The 15,947-nt window shown below is 43.5% G+C and overlaps 1 protein-coding gene across 1 annotated transcript in view; it reads right to left on the bottom strand.

Annotated features, from left to right (window-relative positions):
- Positions 1 to 15,947, bottom strand: part of adgrv1 (adhesion G protein-coupled receptor V1) — a 110,271-nt gene that overhangs the window by 67,767 nt on the left and 26,557 nt on the right. Inside the window, 38 exon segments of the mRNA XM_063896298.1 lie at positions 45 to 264; positions 638 to 836; positions 1,248 to 1,396; positions 1,860 to 2,095; positions 2,198 to 2,383; positions 2,470 to 2,608; positions 2,697 to 2,820; positions 3,073 to 3,193; positions 3,282 to 3,446; positions 3,825 to 4,004; positions 4,088 to 4,270; positions 4,619 to 4,795; positions 4,969 to 5,171; positions 5,331 to 5,586; positions 5,703 to 5,849; positions 5,936 to 6,140; positions 6,242 to 6,464; positions 6,804 to 6,926; positions 7,968 to 8,232; positions 8,320 to 8,400; positions 8,488 to 8,634; positions 8,731 to 8,912; positions 9,042 to 9,169; positions 9,281 to 9,456; positions 9,808 to 10,073; positions 10,346 to 10,487; positions 10,749 to 10,887; positions 10,970 to 11,048; positions 11,958 to 12,045; positions 12,132 to 12,295; positions 12,385 to 12,564; positions 12,656 to 12,755; positions 12,924 to 13,054; positions 13,411 to 13,620; positions 13,701 to 14,010; positions 14,570 to 15,068; positions 15,370 to 15,551; positions 15,639 to 15,883. Of these exon segments, the coding sequence (XP_063752368.1) occupies positions 45 to 264; positions 638 to 836; positions 1,248 to 1,396; positions 1,860 to 2,095; positions 2,198 to 2,383; positions 2,470 to 2,608; positions 2,697 to 2,820; positions 3,073 to 3,193; positions 3,282 to 3,446; positions 3,825 to 4,004; positions 4,088 to 4,270; positions 4,619 to 4,795; positions 4,969 to 5,171; positions 5,331 to 5,586; positions 5,703 to 5,849; positions 5,936 to 6,140; positions 6,242 to 6,464; positions 6,804 to 6,926; positions 7,968 to 8,232; positions 8,320 to 8,400; positions 8,488 to 8,634; positions 8,731 to 8,912; positions 9,042 to 9,169; positions 9,281 to 9,456; positions 9,808 to 10,073; positions 10,346 to 10,487; positions 10,749 to 10,887; positions 10,970 to 11,048; positions 11,958 to 12,045; positions 12,132 to 12,295; positions 12,385 to 12,564; positions 12,656 to 12,755; positions 12,924 to 13,054; positions 13,411 to 13,620; positions 13,701 to 14,010; positions 14,570 to 15,068; positions 15,370 to 15,551; positions 15,639 to 15,883 (6,950 nt within the window).

Here is a 15,947-nt window from a genome sequence, read left to right as displayed (position 1 = left end):
CTAGCAACTGTTGCTTAGAGAACTGAAGATAGTGTTCGTCGTACCGTTGCATTGCCCACTAGGCCTCCTGCCCGCTCCACAACCAGAGTGAGTTTGAGAGTGGAGTTCGGGTTCCCCACGGTGATCAGGCTCTCGTTCAGGAAGCGGATCACCCCGCTGAGAGAGTCACTTTTGGAGATGGTTACCCTGGCAACCTGCTGAGAGCCGAGCACTGCTCCTCCCGTAGCTCCAACCAGCAGGACCTCAAAAACCTCTGCAGATTCACTGGGGAGGATCATTTAGGGGTTAAGTTAGAATTAGATAATGACCTCACTCATTATATTCTTGAATAATACAGTATGTAGTTCTTGAGGCTTTACTTTACATTCTGTTTTGATTTGAATTTTTCTTTTAAAAAAAAATTAAGACTGTTATTGCGCAATATTGTGTATAAGACAATAAAACCTTTAAATCTTAGATTCAGTTTCTACTGAGATTTCAAATTATGTGACCTGCTGAGGATTTACCTGCTAATTTTACCCTCTTAGATTTAACTAAATGTCTCTCCAAGTTAGGATTTAGCTAGCACAGATAATGTGTAAGTGTGCTCAACATAGAAAAATAAGTAAGACATGTATTTCACTGTTTCCTCTCTCACCTGTCCAGGTCGTCTATAATAGTGACATTGATGTAGCTGATGTTCTGTCCGTTGAGGAATGTCACTGAGCCGTTGTTCAGGATGAAGTCGAGGCCAGGCGTCGCGCTCAGGCCTCTCGAAGTGAACTGAGCTGAGACCAGTCCATAAGAGCCCACTCTCCTCACCACCGGGATCATCACAGAGCCCACATCCTCCTCAACTGTGAGAAAGAAAACCAGAAGACACATGGATTTTACATATAGTAAATAATTACCGTTAGCACATTTTGTCATACAATATTCTGTAGGATGATTATGATAATATTAACTCGCAGAAAAACAAAAAAGGAGAGTAAATAGGATCCCTTTAACATTTCAAATAACAAGTTCAGCTAACCCATGAACCAGGAACATATATTGTTCCCTTTTGAATAAACTCTACAATATAGTTTATTCTGTCCCTTTTCATGCCTTATTCTGCCACTATGTAAGAGTTTATGGTAACATTTGTATCAAAAAATATTCGAAAGTTTAACATTAAAGTCAATATTGAGTGGCTTTGTTTGTGTGTTTGCAACAATTGAATATTGTACGTGATGTATTTCAAATTGCCGTGATGAATTTAGACTCACCTGTGACGTTGACGAAGTCCTGCCTGATCTCGAGGACCCCCTCAGCGTTGTCGTTCTTCAGGATGACCACAGAGAGAGAAGAGATGTTGCCTACAGCTGGAGGCTGATCCAGCTGGAGACCGGACTCCCTCACTGTGTAGTCCACACCACTGACCACCAGAGGGAGACACAGGATCAAGAGTCACTGACAGGAGAGTCTACACAGTAACATGAACACTAATTGAAGGCTCCACATTGCATATTTTAGGAATAACTATGACAGATATATACTAATAACTTGTAACGCATCACCTGTTCAAGCTATTACGGACATTAGAACAAATAAAAGTGCTCTTCTACTCCAATATATCTGTATTAATTGACAACTTTGCCCTTAAACTTGATTAAATTAGATATACTTTATTGATTTTTTAATCTAATTAATATATAGGGTATCTCTATCCCCAGCACTCTGCAATAAACACTTTTTACAATATATTTAGGTTGTTACTTACTAAATCCTTACTTATTTCTCATCAACTATTCTTATTCTTGTCATTTTTCTGTACTCTCTCTCTCTGCTGTAACATTGTCCCCGTGGTGGGATAAATAAAGTATTTCCGATTCTGATACCTGACATTGACCAGCTCCACGTCGGTGATGTTGAGCTGGAATGTCTCATGGTCCTCTGGAAGATCATCGTCCTGGATCTGCAGTGTGAGCTGCTGGGAGATTTGTCCTGGGGTGAAGAGGAGTCGTCCTGAAGCCGGAGCGAAGTCCACTCCACTGAGCGCTGTGTCTGCTGAGGTCTGATAGCTCACCCACACACTGCCCACACTGCCTAAAGAGCGAGTAACTGTTACATTCACCTAAAGAGAGAACAACGTGGGTTAGGTTTGTGTACGCAACCCCTTTAAGCTTTTTCCACCATGTAGCAGATCTCATAATCAGTCTCATGCTGTCGATCTCACCATTCCCTCCTCTTCCGACGCCATGATTTTGTGCTGGGTGAAGGAGAACAGGCCATAGGGGTTGTCGCTGGCTGCCATTATAATCTTGGCATGCTTTGCTATGGGACTGATCTCCAGTCCCGAGGTGGCGGAGGTCAGAATGAGCTGGAACTCACGGCGCTCTTCAGGGAGTTCATCATCCAGGGCCTGCAGAATTATTATGAAAGACGTTATAATCAAGGCTGATACAGACATCTCAATTACTGTTGTAATTGATCTATTCCATGCAGTACCTTCAGGATGATGGTGGTAGCAGACTGTCTGTCTCTCATAGTCACGGTGCCAGAGATCGCTTCAAACTCAGACACCGCAGCTGGAGTGATGTTCCAGTACACCAGCACCTCTCCAAACACACCTGGCCCTCGCACCAGGCTGGGGGAAACACACAGATTTTAAACATGACATTATAGATTAATAAACCCCCTTTTCTTATTTGTTCTCCCAGTATAGTTTATCTCACCTGACCACTGCACTGCCATTGTAGTCTCCCTGAGGTTCTCCAATGAGGATGTTCCTGGAGGCCTCTTCTATCCCAATAATCCCAAGCGCAGCTTTGTCCGCCCTGATAGTGATGGTGGCATCGCCTAGAGGAGCAAAGAAGAGAACAGGGACGTCAAGATGGATGGGGGAATTGGTGAAGTAGTGAGCTTTCTTCATAGAAGTGTGTTGTGTTTGTATATCCAGGCAACTTTTTCAAATATGTCAAGAGATAACCAATTAAATTCTAATTCTTCTTTCTTTAAATGCTCCTTTTAAGTGTTTTTCCCAGTTTTCAGATCCTATTCTTCATCAACTAATGCCCAGTCGGTAGGTGATGTTTTTTGATAAATACTGACCGTTTAAGGGGTCTATGACGGCACCACTGCCAGCAGGAAACAGGCCGACAGTGAAGTGCTCATCTCCTTCCAGGGTGGTGTCAGCGAGGGCTCTGATCACAAACGTCTTCATAGACTCGCTCTGGAAGGTGGAGCAGACTTTATGAAGCAGCATGTATAGATCAAATCTCAATGTTATCATGACTATAAATAGTGATGTTTTACTGTACCTCAGAGAAGACTAGAGTTCCATTAAAGGGTGAGAGGTCTCCTGAAGCTTCGTCTTCAAGCTGCCACCTCAGAGTCACCGAGCCCTCGCCTCCCGCACTGCGCAGCACGGTGAGTGTCGCAACGGCAGAAGGATCATCCACAAACTCTGGCTCACTGACAGTGACCTAAGAGGGGATTGAGGAGGATGGTTATTTGTAATATTGAAATAGGACAAATGGTGAACTCTGTAGAGAAGGTAGTTATAGATAAGTTAGGGATCACTGTATAGCACCCAAGCACTCTCAGGTGGATACTAGGTGGCTACTAAATAAAGAAACTAGCTATTTTAATCTTGGTTCTATTAGTTTCCTATGATTGGTTTTAAATAACTGACCCAGAATCGCATCTCAATTGAAGAAACATAATTTTACTAAACCAAAAAACACAGAAACCAAACAAAAAAATGAATTTTAAATGGGTTCGGTATGTAAAACATGTACGTTTTGGAAGTCCTGTTGATGGAGAAAATGTATTTATGTACACAGTGAGGAATTAAGACTCACCTCCACTTCCTGAAATCCGAATCGTCCAAGAGGCGAGTCGTTGGGTGGGATGCTGACGGTTACAGAGGTCGCTTTTCCCAGTCGGGCTCCACCAATCACACGCAGCAAATTCACTCTGAAGGTTTCCAGAGTCTCCACAAGTTCGTCATCAACGACGGTGATGGCAATTGTGGCTTCTCTCTGAAAATAACAATGAGAAAAAGCTGGATGAAATAACCTGTGTTCATGTTTTGCTGTGATAGAAAAGTAATTTACTTATATACCTGTCCGTCTTGGAAGGTGATGTTCCCAGATGTGGGGCTGAAATCGCTCAGGTCAGCAGTGATTGGCTGAGCCTCCCAGTACACCACCAGTCTCCCAGTTGTTCCAGCGAGACGCACCACTGAGAGATGGAGGATGTTGTCTGGTGGAGGAATTTCATAGGCCAGCACGCTTCCAGCTATATCCTGAGCAAAGTATGTTGAAATAATGTTTAATTAGGATTTAATATTAGCAGTGTCAGTATTGCACCAGAGGAGAAATTACCAGAAAAGGTTTACAAACTGCATGAGGTATATAATTATTCTTAAATATTCGTATAACACAAATAAGATTGACTGTCTAATATTATCATTTTTGGGCTTGCACAATTATTTTACGTTTTATTGCAACTATAAAATCTCTGATATTGCATCATCAGCCCTAATCATGATCAAGTCACAGTGTCTGCCTCTTCCTTCACTGTGGATCACTTGTTTGTGTATTTTAATACTTAATATAATACACTACAGTCACAGAGGCGACCCTATGCTCACCTCAGACACATTGAACTGCAGGATCCCTCGGGGGTCATCGTTCTCCTGGATGGTGACCTCTGCTACTTCCAGACCCGGCCTCTTCACAGTGGGCTGCCCGGCTCCGACTGAGCCTCCTATGAGCTCCACGGAGGTGATGTTTACCAGGAAACTCTCTGCCAGCTCTGGGATGTCATCCTAACAAACACACACACACACACACACACACAGACACACACACACACACACACACACACACACACACACACACACACACACACACACACACACACACACTCTTTACTCTCTATCTCACAATAATTTATAGTGCAAAAATGAAAAAATGATCTCCTCCATCACTCTCTGCTTACCGGTAGGATTGTGACAGTGACCAGGGCCACTGTAGCCCCATTGATCATGATGATGGTGTTGTCTCTGGGGGTGTAGTCCTCTCTTGCAGTGGCCTGGTTGGAGGGGGGCTGGTACAGCGCCGGCCTGGTCTGGTAGTGGATCTCCACCTCGCCTGAAGAGCCCTGCTCCCTCACTATAGAGAGAGTCACATTGACTGGAACCCCTGTGGGTGAAACAAAAGAAAACAATAAATAATTTTAAAAAAGCAGAATCAATTGAGGGATATCTTTGAGGTTAGAAAGAATGTAAACTACACTGTGATCCAGTAAAAACACACTTATTGACAGTCCATTACTCATCCATCAACATTAATCACTCCTACTCTCTGGTTCTTGTGTCAGAGCAAACTGGGAGTCCAGATGCCATCCGATCACCCCATAGGGAGAGCCGTTTGGCAGGATGGTGAGCAGAGCTCGCGCTCGCTGCTGGTCGATGGTGGCGGCCTGACGCAGGTCCTGCAGCCCCACAGTGGTGACGTCCATCAGGGTGATGGTGACGCTCTCCGTCAGCTCAGGAACACCGTCTGCTATCACGGTCAACGCGATGATGGCCACCGACTGGCCATCAGAAAACGTCACCTACGATATCAAAAGAACTTTTAACCTTACTGAGCATAGTTGGGACGTCATATTGAGATTTTATTTTATTTACAGTGATGTGTATTATGTATTAAGAAGGAGAAAGGTTTACTCACCACTCCTGAAGTCGGGTAAATGTCCGCCAGACTTCCGCTGGCCGCCCAGTGAACGGTCAGTCTACCAAACGCCCCTCTCTTCCTCTCCACGCTCAGAGAAATCTGATTATTTTGCTCCAGCTCCTCCACCTCCACAGACAGAGAATTCTGAAGAGAGGGAATACAAAATATACTTTGTACAAAAACATACTGGCTTTGCAATGTACTTTTTAGAAACATGTTTATCTGTTTACCTGAGAAAAGCCGATGACTCCATGTGCATCGTCGTTGGTTGGGACGATGACGGTCACCTGACCTCCAAACCCAATCTCCGCCCCGCCCTTTGGATTCTTCAGGCTGACCTGGAAGTACTCCTGCTCCTCAGGGATGTCATCATCCACGACGTTCACTGCAATCTCCAGCTCGCTGTCCCCTGGGGCAAAGTACAACTCCCCAAAACTGAATGTGAGGAACAAAGAAAAACAAAGCATGCATTATTAAACTTTTATTTAACTGGATTTGTTTTTTAAAATGAGCCTGTACAAAAACAATGTGGTCACCTGGGTATGAAATCAGACTGATTTGAGACAGAAGTGAATTCATAAACAGTGGAGCTGTTCTCCTCAGAAGAAGCCAGCATGGTCTTGGTGGTGTTGAGGGACGGGACCATGAGAGAGAGGAAGCTGTCGGCTGGAGGCGCCCTCAGGATCATGGCGAACAGGTTGACATCAGACCTCCAGGAGTAGAGCGATGAGCCATTTCTTCCAGCCAGCAGGACATAAGCTTTGAGGAAGATAATATTTAATCAGGGATACTGGTCATTATTTCAAATTACAAACACAACTGGATTTTTTAGTTTTTTTATATATATATTTATTTTTTAGTTTTATTATAAATATTTTTGATTTATTTATTTATTTTATTTTATTCAGTAATTTTTCTTCTTTTTTAAAATATTTTTTTATAAAATATTACTATTATTACTTAATTTCATATTTGTTTTCATTTTGGTTTGTGAAGCACTTTGTGGTACCCTTTGTCTACGAAGAGTGCTGTATAAATAAAGTTTGATTGACTGATTGACTATAAATAGAACAGTTTATGACATAAGAGTGCACTTACTGGTCCCAGTCGAAGCAGTGAAGGGGTGAATGGAGGTGAGGCCTGGGTGAGGAATGGACTGATAAAGCTGTGGTGAAGGCTGCCCTGAGCTCCACTGTAACACCTCACAGGATGGAAAGGAACCTGGACATAAGAATGCACAGACACACACAAACACAGACTGATAATGCTGGAATTGCATGTTTGTGTAAAGTAAGGACTGGTTTGACTGACACACCCAAGACTGACAAATTACAACCTCTGAGTCCCACTGCGGCTCTCCACACTGAGGCCTTTCCCGTAAACCCACAACAGGTCCGAACCAAGCAGACTCACCACTTTTGCAGACTCAGAGAGATTAAGTCTGATGAAAATATACAGAGTGTAGTATAAATACACGGTGTGGCCTGCGTAGTGAATTCTGTCGTCTTAGTTGAGAAAACAGAACTGTAATAGACATATAGTTACTGAGCGCCTTCTCCAGCATCACCAATTTGTTTGTACTATCCTAACCAACATCTCACCACTGCCAAATCCACTAGAAAGTACACTGAGAGAACAACCACACCAAATAGCATCTCATTATTGCAAAAATACACAACAGTCCTGTAAGCACTGTGCACACTAAGTGACTCCAATCTCAGGCCACTTTGGGATTTGCAAACCCTGCACCACAGTCTTTCCATAAAAACAGAAATCTGTTATGTTCAGTGCTAGAAGAAGTATCCAGATCTTAACTTAAGTAGGAGTACTGTGTTACAAGTACAAGTCTGGCATTCCAATTGTAACTTAAGTGCAAATGTATACGCATTAAAATAAACTTTAAAGTATAGTAAGTGCAGATTTAAAAGGTGGAGATACCTTTTATTTACTTTTCATCCTCCCAGGTATCCTAATCCATAATAATACATCAGTTATTAGTAAATATAGTTTGGTAATAAAAATATGAACCTTCAAAGTAACGACTCTTGTCAAATAAATGTAGAGAGTAAAATATACAATATTTTAAATGGAAGTGAAGTAGAATCATAAAACTGACTAAAAGGGAAAAACTCTATAACCTAAGATAATGCACGGTACCTGAGGAAGTGTACTTAGTTGTTTACCACTACTGGTTATGTTTGAATACAAAAATATTGGTTATTCAAATGTTTACGCTAAAAATAAATCAAGTAAAACGGTCACCTTCAGTAGCCACCATCAGGAGCGTGTCCTCTGCTCTTGTGTTGATCGTCTCCACCTGGATGACTCTGCCGGGGATCTGAAGAGGCTGTGGATCCTGAAATCTTCCGTTGGTCCATGGAAGCAGCAGACAGGCGTCCGTTTGTCTGTCTAAGCACACTAAGAGGTGGGCAACAGCTGCTCGGGTGAAGGGAGTTACACTGAGGATGCTCTCCTTGAAGTCCAGAGTCTGGAAGAGGGTGAAGGAGCCTCCGGTCCAAATGAAAATCTGTGGCAAGGGGCAAAAAAAAGATTGAGTTCAGCAAGATAAGGTAGGAGAAGTTACGATAGGATTCGATAAGACAGCAGTACTCACCTGGCTTGATGCGATCAGATACTCTCTGCCCTCAGAGGAGAAGTGTTTCACATCCAGAGCTTCAACTCCTAACGTTTGTTCCTAAAGACATCAGATAACCCCAAACAATTGAGTTATAAAATGTAGAAAAACAAGATAGTGATGTTCCATGATTGGATTTGTTCTTACCAGTGTGATATTAAGGTCCATCTGCAGCCTGAAGATGCTGAGGTTGGCAGCAGGGGAGAAGGGAGGGCCACTGTGTGTAATACCTATGTAGGAGGAGCCATTCACTGCAAACCCCACACAAGAGCTCGGGTCCTGGATCCTAACAGACTGGAATGGAACCAGATTCCCACCATAGGTTACAATTTAATATATATAAGTACAGTATCATCTGCATATTGAGACACAGAGATGTTGATAGCCTACCTCCACTGGCACAAAAACCCCCTGCCATCGGTAGAGAGTGGCTAAGGAGTAGGAGGATCCACCACTGGGCCTCCTGTCCAGCCTCATGGCCAGGAAGGACGGCCCTTCAGGCAGAGAGCACCAAGAGGAGGTGGGGTAATCATCAAAGCTCTGGTACACACCCATCACTGGGAGGAGACCCTCTGTAGGGGAGGGAGGAAAGATAAGAACAATGATTGCACAGCTCGTTGAATGAAAATCTGGATTACAAAAACAGCAGATGATATGAGGGGGATTTTTGAGTGTTCATTGGGACTTTGTTTTGGTCTCACCAGAGCCAGTAGCTGTGTCGGACTGCGTCTCCCATTCCACACTGACGGCTGACTCCAGACCATTACTGCGAGACACAGTGAGGAAGACTGCCCTGCCACCTTCTTCAGCCACTACTTCTGTGTTCGTTCTGAACAGATAACACACATTTATTAAGACACTTAAAAACAATTCTGCATGAAATTTGAACCCTATTTTTTGTTTCGAAGTCTCAGAGCCTTTGTTAGAAGTGTATTGAGACCTGTTGATAGTTGGTCCGATGCGAAATAGGCCAGAAGGAGCCAAGTTCTCCAGGACGGTGATGAGTATTTGGAGTTTTTCCCCCATCCGAGCCCCTCCTGTTGGGCTGGACAGAGTCACTGTGAAGGTTTCATTTGCTTCAGGCTCAGCGTCCAGTAGTGCCCAGATCTCCAGCATCTGAAATATTAGATCGATTAATCCATCAAACTTTATTTAATTAGACCAATATAACAAATCACACATGTATATGGAGCTTTACAGCATCCAACACCTTCTGTCCTTAGACCCACGCAACATAAAGACTCCCAAATAAATTCAATCAAGGGAACAAATGTAAGAAACTTTTGGGATAGCAACAGAGGAGGGGTCTTTTATCAAGCATGGAGAGACATGCAATAGATGTCTTATGTATAGATACAAAAAATTGATCCAGTTGCATGTCAACAATCTTCCAGGTGCCGCCAAAAATAATAAACTATACACTCCACATGTGTTTGAAAGCCTCTAAAAATCTACTCTTCCCCTCACCTTAAACCTGACTCCATCCTCCAGCACCACAAACCCCTGTGCTGGCATCAGGTCTCCCTCTGCCAGGCTGCCGTTGGCGTCGGTGATGGTGAACTGAACCGTCACGGTGCCAAACGTGCCCTCCGCTGGGTTCCTGATCACGTACAGGGTGGCCACGCTCTCACTCAGCCCGGACACAGACGTGGGCTCCTTCAACAGGAAGTGCTCGCTGGTGTTGAAGGAAAGGACACCGTGTCCGTCGTCACTGGCCAGGATATTCACGGTGGCTAAAAGAAAACAGAAAACGACTTAGTTAAGAGTAGTTACATACAGCTGTTCATTTTCCCTGATATAGGGTGTTAAAAAACCTAAATATTCTATAAAACCGTACCTATACTCTCACATATTCATAATGTATTTACCTCCTTACTCTCTTAACCCAAATTTTGATCATTAATCGAAAGTATGAGTAGTATATTTGAACTAAATTAGCTCTGTTTGATGCTGCTTTACTCATGTTTCAGAGACGATACTGCACTGAATCCTGCCCCTCCTGTACCTGTGGTGTTGGTGCCCAGCTCCAGCCCGGGGGAGGGCTGCGACAGGATGAGCTGGAATCTCTCGGCTCCCTCCGGGACGGCGTCGTCAATGATCTGCACTTCTACAAACTTGTGCCTTTCACCGTCGACAAAGTGGAGCATCTGTGTGGACAGAGGGGTTTCAGTTCAAACACTTTGTGAAGACTCTCATTCATCCAGGTGATATTTAGAGGTGCTAATTCAAAGGGAATGTGACTTTATTTAGATCCAAAAGACTTGTTCGGTTCGTCTGTCTTTTGGATGAGAGGTGAAACCACTTCAAGTTTAGCTTTCTTGACTAAGCCCATCTGGATATTCATGATGTGCTGTGTATGTATGTGTGTGAGATTTGTGGGTTTTGTTTAAATACTGTGCATGGCAGACCGTTTCACTGGTGTTGTAGTCCAATCCCTGTTGAGCTTCCAGGTTCTGAGCATAAAAGAAGAGCGAGACATTCCCATACGTCCCCTTGTTCCTGAAGGCCACAAGGGTCACTACTCCTATCGTTTCATTCACTTGAAACCTGGAAATAAGCACATATTTTAAAGTAAAGAACATTAGATCATCAAAAAGAGTAGTGTATTATGTGATGGTGTTTAACTTACATGGTGTTTGTCCATTCAATGATTCCTCTAATTCCATCATTAGCAGCGATGCTAACCTCTGCTATCAAACCCTGAGTGTCTGCGGAAAAGAGAAATGACAACTCTTAAATATTATTACAGTAAAACTTTCAGTATTAGCATCAGCGCTTTCTTTAGGGCTGTAACTACTAAGAGCAAGATGTGCTGGAGGAAATTCTAGAGGAACTAACTTCCGTCATGGCACATTGGAGCGAAGGATTACATCTAAGAAGCGTCTCCTGTAAGTGGCTTGGAAAGCTACCAAGTCTTTAGGGTGGACTGATTTATGACCCCCTGAATAGTCTTCTTACAGTCACTCTATGGCCAAGACACTGGGAGGCCAGCGCCGGGTTTAGTTTGGCTCTCTCCCTCCTCACCACACAGTGCTACTCGGCTCCCACCAAATCCCTCGGCTTCCTCAATCATGGAAAGCATCAATCCCACCGTTCCAAGCCACATAATGAGTGCTGCCAGGAGAGCGGCCGTGTGTTTACCGGGTGTCTCTACGCAGAGGGCTGATAGTATTCTGGGATCCTGCTGCTGTATTCTGTCCACTCATCACTTTCTGGAGTAACTGATTCATATTGTGGAGTGTGGTTTGGATTGTGCAGAAGCAGTAGGAGAAACTACAAAGCTCTTTACGGGTGTAATGTGACATTTAACTAAAATATTGCAGTTTAATAAACCCTAGCGGAATATTATACTTAAAACTACATGAGACTTAAGGCAAATTCAAACAGTGTTTTACCTGGCAATGTGCAATATACAACCTCTAATCATCAAACAGAGCAAATGGAGAGAAATTGAGAACAGAAAAGAAGGAAATTGATGATAAAAAAGTGTCAAATACATCAGAAAAAATCAGAAAAAGAATATAACATGTATTTTCACACCGTAATAACACAACTGCTGCAGACAAAGGTAATAAAAGCAACGTATTAATGACTAAAGTAGCTAAATTGCTACATACCTAGTTGGGGAACAGTAGCTAGAGTGGTGATGAGTACTGCTGAGGTTATGTTCACCAGGAAGAACTCCTGCAGCTCAGGGATGTCGTCCTAGAAAAAAACCTTTTTAAATTCCACATTCAAACAAATCTGCCTGAAGGAAATAGTGCTTGGATCAGAGAGAATCAGAGCTCTACCTCCAGTATGGTGACAGGGATGGCGACAGAAGTCTGTCCGTCCTGAAGAATTACAGAACCAGCACCAGAGACAAAGTCCTGTCCCGGCTCAGCGAGAGCACCCTCAACCTGGGACAAGTCCTGTAGAGAACCTCTGAGAACTTCATAGCTGATATTCACAGCTCCTATAATAATGTAGGTATGATATTAGTAACAAAGTAAGGAATTGAATCAAGTATTTCATCCATTAATTTTCACGCTTTGCTCCACTGACCTGAGGCTCCAAACTCTCTGTTGACGTAGATGTTTATAGTCCAGTCCCGCTCCTCTGTGATCACCCTCAGGGATGAAGGGGCGATGGTCAGCAGACCGTAGGGCTCGTCGCTTGTGTCCACAGTGAGCACCGCCTCGCTGCCCTGAACATCCAGAGCTGCGTGGCCTGTCACCACAACACCTGTGTGGAGGTCAGGGGTATGTTCATTTGCTAATTGGGTGTTTTCATGCAAAAGTATCATGCAGAAAGATTTAAATGGAGGACGCGTTACCGAACGTTTGGATGTTAGACAAGACCACTTTGTATTCGTCTTTGTCCTCTGGTGTGGCGTCATCCAGAAGCTGCAGGGCTATGGTGTTATTTAGTTCTGCCTGTAGGAGACATACATCATTAATCCTGGATACAACAAATGATAGCTTTACTGTTTTAAACTCTCACACCACCCTCACACAAAAAAGGCAATAACAACTTGCTGATTGTTGCAATAAATGTGTTCCACTATAATGCCACATTCAAATATCTCTCTCTTTAATATTTACCTGTGTAAAGAAAAGTGTCCCTGAGGTCTGGGGGAAGGTCCGTTGCACACGAGGCCCTTGTACAGTCCAGTCCACAGTGACGTTACCCAGACCTGGAGCCGTTCTCAACACCAATAAGGACAGCCTCTCACCTGTAATGTGAAACACAAGTTTAAATATTTGTAAATATGTATACATTTATGGATTATGGATTAAAGTGAATTTCTATTCTCATAATGTAGGTACCAGGGTTCAAGTTCTCTCATTGTATGGATTACACTCAGGGAGACTTCAACTGCTCATGCATAAATCATCTTAAGATGATGACAGACGACTACAGAGCCCACCTGTTGCTACAAGCTGCCACTACTATGAGAGTGTTCCCTTACGTTAGCACTAATTAGGACACATCTCTAGTGACAGTGACAGTGGAGAGGGTCTCTCAAATGTAGAGTGCTCGTAAATAGTAGCGAAACACACATGCAAATCACATTAAATAGCTTCCCACCTTCTCTGGCGATGACAGAACGCGAGGCTGGATGAAATCCCACTATCCCGGCCACGTTATCGTTAGCCAGTATCACTATGGTTACGGTGTCGGAGCTGGGCAGGATGCGACTTCCTCCTTCCGTATTCACAAGACCGATCAGGAGGCTCTCGTTGTCCTCTGGCTCGATATCGTCTCTGATTATTATCTGTATTGTCTTCTTCACGTCACCTGTGGGCAGAGACAGTCAATAAGATTCTAAAAGGTGTTGGCTTTTATATTATTCTTGAATCAGTGTTTGATCCACACACCGTCAAAGACCAGAGTCCCTCCAGGCCCGGTGAAGTCAGCATCTGGTGTGGCCTCTCCTCCCACGAACCTCCACTCGACGGTGACCGTGCCCAGGTTCCCTCCTCTCCTCTCGATAACCAGGGGCACCACAACCCCAGGCTCTTCTCGGACCTCTAAGTAGAGCCCATCGTTGGTGGTGTTGGGACTGAGGCTGTATATCAAAAATACGCCGAACGCATCTCCATTCATCCCTATGGTGACCACCGCCTGGTCCGGCTGGCCAATGGAGGGCAGGTTCTTCTGAGCCACGGTCAGATTGATCAACTCTACCTTTAAAAGAACACATGACAAAATAAAGTTTAATGTAATAATGAATGGGTGGTGCAGGAATGAGTCCTAAAACCAGGAAATTCGTTAGCATTTGCATTGAAGTTAACGTTTTTTTCGAACTTATTTTGGGTATATATACCTGAAATTATTGCTTAATTGATGCACATTTGCACATGACATAATGGATCTGTCTGTAGCTTTTATGTGTGCTAACAACTTGCTAATAAGTGACTAAATAAGACATTAGCCACCTTTAGCTTAGCGGCAGTTACCCTAATGTAGCTTGTTTTACAGCCTAAAGTTATGTTTTTACTTCTAATGATTGCATTTACTTATCATAATACTCACTCAAATCATAACAATTGGTGTTAATATGTAGAGATTAAGTATCATACATGTTTCTTTGTCGAATGGGCATTTTATTTTCTGCAATATTTCAGAATCCAATAGAAAATTCGTATTGCTTTTTGTCTCTTGAGATGCTAGTTTTAGGTTTAGCCTACAAAAATACACCATCACTGCACCCCTCTATATATATTAAAAAAAGATAGTTTTTTACCTTTAAGATCTGTATGAGAAAGCTTTCATCCATTTCTGGGAATTTATCAGTCAGGATTGGGACGGTGAGGTTGGCGATCCCCAACCCGTCTTCCATGAAGGCACTTTGAGCGGTCACAGGGGTGTAATCACCCCCGGCCACAGCCTGAGCACTGAACAGCACCGCAGCTGCAGTGATGTTTTTTACATACGTCAAAACCTGAGGGTTAGAGGTCAGCAGGTCAAACCCTGAAGTCACCCAGGTGCAGGAGGGCGGGGTTCCCCCTGAAGACAGAGAGAAGGCCTGGCAGGCAGCCTCTCTCAGACAGGCGGCGGCACATGCTGCCAGCGGGTCTGTCTGACCCGTGATGTTAACGGTCCTGAGGGGGGCGGAGGATGGAGCTCCAGGTTTTGGGACGTCATAGTACGTGAGCAGATCCTGACCGTCAGCCAGAGCCAAGCCAACGATGTCGATCGCAGAGGTGCTGTACACGATCTCCAGGCGGCCAAAGTGACCACCACTGGAATAAAGGCAAAGAGGATGATAGAGAAAAGATGGTTCAATGTGAGTGAAAAATCACAGAATACACCCTTTATTTTTACCTTAAAAAAAAGCAATACCCTCTGAATCATACAATCAAATACATACAATTCTCTTTTATATTTGTCTACTTTTTAATGTATTTTTTGATTGATTATTGTTTTTATTTTGTCTCCTTTTATATTTTGTATAGACTATATTGATTAAACTGTAGAAAAAAGAGCAAGCTAAAGTGTAAATATGTTGGTATAAGTTGCTGAAACTGAAATAAAAGACAGTACCTCCTCCGGACAGTGACATTGGCATTATAAACTCCCTCCAGCGGCTCCTGAAGGCGGTATCCAGACTGTGCGAAGTACACCGTCCCGTACGGGTTGTCATTTTCAGGCACTATTATGTCAACAGTTGTATCGGCTCCAAGGCTTCCTCCGTTACTGGCACCAGTCAGCTTCACCTTAATTATCTACAAAAGAGAGAAAGAGTTTAATAAAGATTGCTCCTCAAAATTGCCATAGGTATTTTTCTAATGAATTCACTGTCAGATTCTCACCTCAGTGATTTCCGGTACATCGTCCGCTAACACCTCCACCCTGAGCGTCTTCATGGTCTCTCCTGGAGCAAAGGTCACCTCTCCGGATGTGGGTCTGATGTCCCCCACTGCTAGTTTACCATTGACAGTGGCCTGCCATTGGACTACCACTGTTCCAATAGTACCAGCGTTACGCACTATAGGCAACGTGACCACAATGGAGTTAGACCCTGGTTCCTCGATGGTCACTGGAACTGCTTGGAACACTGGGCAGAAATAAAATCAAAGAATTTAGAAGAAGTCAAGTATGAGATGATGATATAGAAACAT

The sequence above is a fragment of the Eleginops maclovinus genome, chromosome 12 (genome assembly GCF_036324505.1).
Source record: "Eleginops maclovinus isolate JMC-PN-2008 ecotype Puerto Natales chromosome 12, JC_Emac_rtc_rv5, whole genome shotgun sequence".
Classification (NCBI taxonomy): domain Eukaryota; kingdom Metazoa; phylum Chordata; class Actinopteri; order Perciformes; family Eleginopidae; genus Eleginops; species Eleginops maclovinus.
Note: the sequence above shows the minus strand (reverse complement) of the source record. Positions and strands in the feature narration are given on the sequence as shown.